At 53.2% G+C, this 8753-nt stretch overlaps 1 protein-coding gene across 1 annotated transcript; it reads right to left on the bottom strand.

Annotated features, from left to right (window-relative positions):
* Positions 1-1744: 1744 nt before the first annotated feature.
* Positions 1745-3719, bottom strand: LOC150043407 (NACHT, LRR and PYD domains-containing protein 2-like). The gene is made up of 3 exons (XM_090321947.1): positions 3664-3719; positions 3015-3185; positions 1745-1976 (listed from the first exon to the last, which is right to left on the bottom strand). The coding sequence occupies exons 1-3, from the start codon at positions 3717-3719 to the stop codon at positions 1844-1846; spliced, it is 360 nt and encodes a 119-aa protein (XP_090178073.1). The 3' UTR covers positions 1745-1843.
* Between the last annotated feature and the right edge of the window lie 5034 nt (positions 3720-8753).

Raw genomic sequence — 8753 nt, 5'->3', positions numbered from 1 at the left:
TGACTTCTGCCTGGTTCTGTTTATGGGGTACTGAGGAACTGAACGTAAGGCAAGCTAGGCAAGCACCCTGCTAAACCACATTCTCAGCCTCCGTGATTTTTGGGGGTCGTGGGAGGATCTCTGGGCCTGGGGGCTGGCCCCGAGCTCTTCAACTCAATGCTACCGCCCTACCCTTGAGCCACAGCCCCACTTCTGGTTTTCCAGTGGTTAATAGAAGAGCCTCACGTTCTCTTCTTTAGTACCTGGGCTGGCTTTGAACCTTGATCCTCAGATCCCAGCCTCCTGCATAGCTAGGAAGACAGGCCAGAGCCATCGCGCCCAGCCCTCCATGACTTTTTGAACAAATTTTAGATAACTTGTGTGATCAACCGGCTCTACTAAACCAAAGCTTCATTTGAAAAGTTTACCTTTTGCACAAATGCTGTGTGTGAAACTTCATTGGTTTCTATATAAACAAAATGCATATGGCTTCATTTGCTTATACTTTGAAATGTATGCTGGTATGCTGTTATTAATGTGAGAATAAAACTAGCTACCAATCCAACACTATTTGTGTTTGCTGAACTGGGCCCCAAAGTGAAGGCCTATAATCTTAGCACTGGGAAGGTGGAGGAAGGAGGGAGGGAGGGAGAAGGGGGGTGGGTAGAGGGGAAGAGGGAGCCGGGAGAGCTTAAGACCAGCAAAACCCTCTCACAAATAGCCCCACAAAACCATACTTTGTGAGTAAAAGGATAAGTCAGAGGATTTGGAAAACTACTTCTCAGACCAGATCTGTTCAGATCAGTTTTTATGAAGACACAATCCTGTGGGTTCATTTATTTATGGAGAGAAGTGCCTGTGTTATTAACTCTGCCCTTTAAGAAAAAAGTTGCCATTCTAGGTCAAACATGAGATATTTTGAGACCAGTGCATATAGACTCAGGCCAACGTTAAATGAGACTTTAAAAAAAAATGGGGAGGGGCTGGGAGTTTGGCCTAGTGGTAGAGTGCTTGCCTAGCATGCACAAAGGCCCGGGTTCGATTCCTCAGTACCACATACATAGAAAAAAACTGGAAGTGGTGCTGTGGCTCCAGTGGTAGAGCTCTAGCCTTGAGAAAAGTCCAAGGACAGCGCTCAGGCCCCGAGTTCAAGCCCAAGGGCTGGCAAAAAAAAAAAAATGGGGCCAGGCCCTGTGGCTCGCACTTGTAATCCTAGCTACTCAGGAGGCTGAGGAGGATTGAGGTTCAAAGCCAGCCCGGGTACAAAAGGACCTGAGACTCTTATCTTCAGTTAACATCTAGAAAACGGGAAGTGGGGCTTGGCTCAAGGGTAGGGTGGTAGCCTTGAGCTGAAGAGCTCAGGACAGCATTCAGGCCGAGTTCAAGCCCCATGACCCACAAAAAAAGATGGGGCCGGGCACGGTAGCTCATGCCTGTAATCCTAGCTACTTGGAAGGCTGAGATCCGAGGATCGAGGTTCAAAGCCAGCCCTGGTCAGGAAGTCTTACTAGCCAACCAGGGACAACACCCAGGCCCTGAGCTCAAGCTCCAAGACACAGACACAGACACACACAGATGATTTTTAAATCAGGAATTTCTTAGTGTGCTTCCTTCTTCTTCATCCAAGTCCAGCATAAAGGGAATTCCAGATCTGTTCTTGAGCACATGAATAAATGGAACTTCCAACCCAGTGCTTTAACTTAATTTTATTATCCATGTGAGAGAACTCTGGCCAGAAGCCGGGTGGTGACTCGTGAGGAGAACCAGGTTCAGGGTCCTTTGCCAGTGAGTGGCACCCTGGGGCCTTTGCAGAGCTGCTCAGCTCTGAGGCTGAGACTCCGCGGGGCGGGCGGGGAGAGGGGTCTCAGGGGCTCGGAGAAAAGTCCCAGTAGGACAGCGCCGAGGAGTTGGTCACTTCCTCGATCACCAAGTCCGGGTGGCAGTGCTTCACCTCCTTCAGCAGAGTCACAACCTGGTTTAGCTCATCCATCTTCAGCCTACAGGACCAGAGGACTGGGGTGTAGGGCACCAGGTCTTGGGGCCCCTAGAAATTCACTTCCAGCTGCCCAGAGAATCTTGATGTCTGCTTCAAGCTACTTATAGCAGGAAATTCTGTGTGTGCACGCGCATGTGCCAGTCTTGGGCCTTGAGCCAAGTGCCTGGGCACTGTCCGAGTATCTTAAGGCTGGTACTCTACCCACTTGGGGCCACAGTGCCACTTCTGGCTTTTTAGTGGTTCATTGGAACTGAAGAGTCACAGATTAGTCCAGGCGCAGTGGCTCACACCTGTAATCCTAGCTACTCGGGAGGCTGAGATCTGAGGATCAAGGTTCAAAGCCAGCCCAGGCACCAAAGGACTCTTATCTCCAATTAACCTCTAGAAAACGGAAAGTAGCACTGTGGCTCAGGGGTAGGGCAGTAGCCGTGAGCTGAAGAGCTCAGGGACAGCGTCCAGGCCCAGTTCAAGCCCCACAACCCATTTAAAACAAAAAAAGGCAGATTTGGGCTGAGGGTATAACCTCCTGGAGAATGCTTGCCTAGTATGCACAAAGCCCCTGGGTTCAATTCACTGGTACCGCATACACAGAAAAAGCCTTGAGAAAGCCCAAGGACAGGGGCCGGGAGTTTGGCCTAGTGGTAGAGTGCTTGCCTAGCATGCACGAAGACCCAGGTTCGATTCCTTGGTTCCACATACATAGGAAAAAGCCAGAAGCGGTGCTGAGGCTCAAGTGGTAGAGCTCTAGTCCTGAGAAAGTCCAAGGACAGTGCTCAGGCCCTGAGCTCAAGGCCAGGACTGGTAAATAGAATATGAGTCAGATTTTCCTGCCCGGGTTGGCTCTGAACCACGATCCTCAGCTCTGAGTGGTGAGGACAACAGGTGTGAGTCACAGGCATGCAGGACAAAAAGACAATGACCCCGAAAATGAGAATTCTTGTTGGAACTGGGGAACTGGTGCCCGGCGGCTGCAATTTGAGGGTGGAGCTGTGCCAGGGCTGTTCTGAGGGAAACATGCCCTGCGGGGAGCAAGTCCTACCTGAGTGTCTTCAGGGCGGTGTGGCCAGCCTTTAAAGCTTCCAGGATCACCTTGATTCCATTGTGCCCCAAGCTGTTCTGGCCCAGGTCCAGCATGGTCAGATCCTGGTTGGTGGTGAGGACCAAAGCAAGCTCCTGGCAGTACAGAGGGCGGATGGCACAGCCCCAGAGCCTGGGGACAGCATAAAACCCACTCAGAGGAGTCCAAAGGAGTCCTCACCAAGAAGCCACCTAGTGGTAGAGTGCTTGCCTAAACATGCATGGAGCCCTGGGCTCCATTCCTCAGTACCACATACACAGAAAGCCGCAAGTGGAGCTGTGGCTCAAGGGGTAGAACTCTAGCCTTGGGCACAAAGAAGCGCAGGGACAGTACTCAAGCCCCGAGTTCAAGACCCAGGACTGGTAAAAAAAAAAATCACCCTGAGTTCTAGTTATTTTGTCTCTGCAGCTAACTTAAGAAAAATTTTGCCACCTCGATTCTCTTTCCAGCTGTGTGCCTGTTTCAAAAGAAAGCTAGCCATGTGCCTTTTTCAAACAGGCTAAGACTGCGTTGCGGAGATCCAGAGCTCACCGACAAGCTCTGCCTGGAGGAGGTGTTCTGCCCCCAGCTCTTCGAGTACTGGATGGGGGTTCAGCCTCTGCTTCCTGACCTTGGGCCCTCGGGAGAAGCAGGGTACCCAGATCTGCCTTGTGTAAGTGGCTCCATCAGAGTCTTTGAACAGGAGCCTGTGTGCCAACAGTGTCACCGAGGCCTTTGCTTTGAAAATTAAGGCACAGTCAAGATATGGAGATAGCTAGATCAGAATGTAGGCATGCAAATGTCCCAGTACTTACCCGAGGGTCCTTAGCTTGGTTCTTTGTCTCCTTAGGGCATTACAGAGCATCCACAGTCCAGATTTGATGAAGTTCACGCTCAGGTCCAGGCTGGTGAGGCTGCAGCCCTCTTGGAGAAGCTTGGAGATGCTTTGGCAGCCATCTTCCCCCATGCTGCAACGCCGTAACCTGTAGGACAATCCGAGGGGCGCCCGTCTTTTCTCCGTGGCAGCACACCGCCCAGGCTAGAACCACACTTTCTGCCTGGCCCAAGTGCTTAAATATCCAAGCTGGCTGTGGCTGGGAGCCACGCTTCTAGCCTTTTCTGCTCTGCTCATTTTTGTTTTTCTTTCAGATTTAAAGTCTCACCTCTGTTCAGCCCAAGCAGTGCCACCACTACAGCGAATTGCAATCACGACCAGCTTGTTTTCTCACGATGGAGCGTGGCTAACTTTTTGCCCTTGGTATCCCCGAGATTACAACCTAGAGCTGCAACTCAGGTCCCCACAGCCCATCTTAAATGTGTCACAACATTTCATCTGGGCCGGGAGCATGGATGAATGCAGTGTCTGCTAGCCCTGGGTTTGATTTCTTGGGACCACATACACAGAAAGAGCCAGAAGTGGTGCTGTGGCTCAAGTGGTAAAGCTCTAGCCTTGAGAAAGCCCAAGGACAGTGCCCACGCCCCGAGTTCAAGCCACTGGACAGGCTAAAAATTCATCTGTGTTCAGAGAGGAAGGAAAAAAGCATGGGCAGGGCGGGGTGGGGGAATGGTGTGCATTAGAGAATTGAGCTCTCCCGTCTTACTAGATTTTAAAACTTGGATTAAATTAATCTAGCAAAATAGTGGTCTATCCCCAAAACCAACCACTCCTGACAACTTAAACCAACTGGCATGTGCTGACTTAGGCAACTAGTCCTTCTGCACGTCACCTTTATAGGAAAAACCCAACCCAAACCAAAAAGGTTCTGCTCCACCTTCCTAAAGGCTTTTGAACTAACTTCCTCTCGTGGCCCTGTAGTCAGAGGGAGATGGAGGCTTGGGATACTCCTGCAGGTGATCTGTGGATGGACAGATCGACATGTACACACACACACAGACACACGCGCACACAGAGGCGGGGGACTCACACCAGTGTCTGCAGCTGGCAGTCGGGGTGACTCAAGCCCTCACACAGGATCTTCACCCCGACATCTCCCAGGTCATTGCAGGCCAAGCTCAGGTATATCAGCTGCTGGCTGACGATTAAGACGGAGACCAAATCCTTGCAGCAGGCCTGGGTGAGCTGGCAGTTTTCCAGGCTGTCAAAGCGGCACACAGAGGCGTGGTGGAGGAATTCCCCACACCTAGCCCCCCCCCCCATCTCCATCGCGGACGGGGGAGCTGTGGGGGGATGGGGGGAGGAAGAAGCCCCCAGCATGTTCTGCTCCAGGAGCCCGGCGCCACCTCCTCTCCCCCCCCCCCCCGTCTTTGTCAGTAGACTCACGACAGCTTCTGCATGGTGTACAGCGGCTGCATCAGGGTCTGGCACAGCAGCTTTGCACCCTGATCCAGGATCTCATTTTCCTTGAGGTCTAGGCCTGTCAGGAACTGGCACGCTTGGATAGCCAGGAAGAAGTCGGCCCACGCCTGCGGGGTGACGCCGGAGCACGTGCCCAGCCTAGGGCAGAATGTCCACGTTACAGGCCTAGGAGGGCAGGAGGCGCCGCTTCCCTTCCTCTGGATGTGGGGCCCCTGTGCCTCCCGGCGGAGCCCTTGGGAGCGAGCTTAGCTCCCATGGGCGAAAAACGATGCAGCATTTTCTTCTTCACTCGAGTTGGGTAGCACACAATCCTAGCTACCCAGAGGCGGAGGCGCCAGGATGGCCGTTTGAAGCCAGCTCAGGCATCAAGTCCAGCCTGGGACGTTGTCCGTCTCTGGGGAGCGGGCTGGAGTTGTCCCCGTCCCCGGGGAGCGGGCTGGGGTACCTCAGGGTCTGCAGGCAGCACTGCTCGTTCCTCAGCATCTGGCCCAGCAGCGCCAGCAGGCCCGCTCTGTCGTCCCGCACGTGGCCCTCCAGGCCCAGGCAGAGGAGGCTCTTCTTACCCACGAGGGCCAGGCAGAGGTCCTGGTAGCAGCTCTCGGGACTGAGGTACTGGATCCTAAGAGACCGGACACCGTGGGGAGCCCAGCCGTGGGGTCCTCACCTCCCCACCCGCTCATCAGTAGCCCAGGTGAGAGGTCCTGCCCTGGACATGGCCCGGGCTGGCTGAGAACACAGTGGAACCCAGGGCCCAGCGCAGTGAATCACATCAGTAATCCCAGCTACTCAAGGAGACAGAAAAGCTGAAGTGGTGCGGTAAAGCACCAGCCTTGAGCAAAAGCAGCTCAGAGACGGAGCCCAGGCCCCAAGTACAAAGCCCGAGCCCAGGAAAAAAGAAAACAAAAAACACACCCAGGGGCCAGAGTTGGGTTCTCTGACTGGTGGAGGGAGCTCTGGACCCTATCCATGGCTCCCCTCCTCACCTTCTGAGGCCAACATCCTCAGAGGACCCGCAAACACCAGCTGTGCTCAGCTTAGCAGGCGGCACGTGGCCCCCCTTCCCCCACCTATCAAGAACTTTCCTACTTACACCACTTCCTCCACGCAGCACTTGTCACTCGTCAGGGATTCTCTGAGCGCCCTCGCCGAGGAGGGGCTCAGAAAGCTCTGCTTGATGCTCAGGGTTGACAGGTCCTTGCCCGAGCACACATAGGAGCAAAGGTCCAGCCACAAGTTGAGGATGTCAGAAGGAAACCTGCAACCAGGAGCAACGGCGTCCGCCGCTGGGCCGCAGAGGTCAGGGGACCTAACCAGCCCGCAGTCCTTTCATTCGCCAGTCCCAGGGCTTGAACTCAGGGCCTGGGCCCTGGCCTTGAGCCTGTGTGTTCAAGGCTAACGCTCTATGCACTTGAGCCACAGCACTACTTTTGGCTTTTTTTTTCCTTTGTCAGTCCTGAGGCTTGAACTCTGGGCCTGGGGGCCGTCCCTGAGCTCGTCAGCTCAAGGCTAGCTCTCTACCACTTGAGCCACACCACTTCCGGATTTCTCGAGGTTAATTGGAGAGAGAAGTCTTACGGACTTTTTGTGCCCAGGCTGGCTTTGAACCAATCCTCAGATCTCTGCCTCCTGAGTAGCTGGGATTACAGGCGTGAGCCACCGTGACCAGCTTCCAGTCATTTCTCACCTGGGCCAGAGTTGTATTTCTAGCACTATATGCTCAGCGACTTGTCAAGCAATTGCCAAACCCAACATGTCATTTTGAGTAGAACTATCCTAGCTACTCAGGAGGCTAAGATTTGAGGATCGTGGTTCAAAGCCAGACTGGGCACAAAAGGACCTGAGACTTTTTATCTCCAATCAGAAAACTGGAAGTGGTACTGTGACTCTAGCCTTGAGAAAGCTCAAGGACAGTGCCCAGGCCCCGAGCTCAATGTTTTATTACATTAATATGTACCTATGACATACAAACCCTCAGCTTAATTTTAATTATGTTCTAAAATTTAAGTGCCAGTGATTATGTATATAGAGATTCCCTTCTTGAATACTTGTTAAACATGACATTTGAAATATGATATTTAAAAAAAATCAACGTTAATAAATTCCTTAATTAAAAAAGGCGAGAATGAGAAACTTAAAATACTGATGGGCTTGGAAGGTGGGCTAGTGGTAGAGCGCTTGCCTAGCATGCATGAAGCCCTGGGTTCCATTCCTTAGTATGTTACACAGAAAAAGCCAGAAGTGGCATCGTGGCTCAAGTGGTAGAGCATTATAGCTCAGAGTCCGTGCCCAGGCCCTGAATTCAAGCCCCACAACTGACAAAATATGGTACACACACACACACACACACACACACACATATATGATTGTTTTGGATCTAAATAATGCCTCGGGCTGGCTGGTCAGGACACCCAGCTATTTGGATCAACATTAGCCTTAGGAAATAGCAAGATCAACAAATACACACATGCCCACACATGCCGGGAAGCTCTAAGAGGAATATCAGTCTAGAAATTCACTCCAAACACGACACACGCACACACCATCTCACCTCCCACCGGAAGGAAGAGCCAGGAAGGGAGAACCAGGATAAGAGTCTAGCAGGAGACAATGCTTGAGCAAGACCACATTAAGATCGAACAACAAGGAGGAAGACAAAGACTTGGGAGGGAGAGGAGAGCAGAGGAGGGAGCCTGGAGATCTGGTTTACCTCCCATCTTCTAAGTAGGTGCTCAGCTCATTGCTGTCCTCGGGGAACAGCCCCTTGGCCACCTGCAGCGTGAGTCTGCGCAGGCCTGGGCAGTGCTGGAGGCAGAAGGAGGCCTGCAGCAGATCCTGGCGGCTCTTCAAGGTCACCGACATCTCCTCCAAGGGAGCCAGCGCCTCCTGCACCAGCTCCTCGTCCTGAGATTCGTAGAGCCACGAGAAGACCTGGCTCAGCCTCGTCTGCAAGAGGAAGGGCTTGCCGCCCCTGGGCGGGCGCTCCAGCAGCTCCTGTAGTCTGGTCTCCAGGACCATCTGGCAGCCAAAGGCGGCCTCCAGATCCAGGGATCTCTTATGGCCCAGGAGGCCGAAGAAGAAGAGGCCGGCCTGGGCCAGGTCGGGGTTCTTCTCCTGGGCCTCTTTGGAGAGCAGCGTGCGCACGTCTTTGATTCTCTGCTCCCAGGGCTGGCGGTCTTGGCCGGGCCTGTGCTTGCGCTTCAGGAGGTAGAACAGGGCGGCCAGGAGCTGCTGGAAGCTGAGGTGGGTGAAGGAGTAACAGTACCCCCTGTAGTACCAGTCTTTCTGGATGATGTGCTCCACCAGGAACGGGGAAAGGAAGGCCTCCTTCACCCCAAGTTTCTCCAAGTCGTCCAGGTAGAACACAGACATCCGGGCCCACAGGCCCTGGACGGCCAGACAGCACA

The sequence above is a fragment of the Megascapheus bottae genome, chromosome 31, assembly GCF_031878675.1.
Source record: "Megascapheus bottae isolate mThoBot1 chromosome 31, mThoBot2.hap1, whole genome shotgun sequence".
Taxonomy (NCBI): Eukaryota; Metazoa; Chordata; class Mammalia; order Rodentia; family Geomyidae; genus Megascapheus; species Megascapheus bottae.
Note: the sequence above shows the minus strand (reverse complement) of the source record. Positions and strands in the feature narration are given on the sequence as shown.

Bases quoted from the DNA above. Each gene is read 5' to 3' on its own strand.
- LOC150043407 (XM_090321947.1), bottom strand. From the start codon at position 3,719: ATGGAGCCACTTACACAAGGCAGATCTGGGTACCCTGCTTCTCCCGAG. The intron at 3,186-3,663 runs GTCAGGAAGCAG...TGCTGTCCCCAG, and splicing joins GCTTCTCCCGAGGGCCCAAG to GCTCTGGGGCTGTGCCATCC. The intron at 1,977-3,014 runs GTAGGACTTGCT...CTGGTCCTGTAG, and splicing joins ACCGCCCTGAAGACACTCAG to GCTGAAGATGGATGAGCTAA.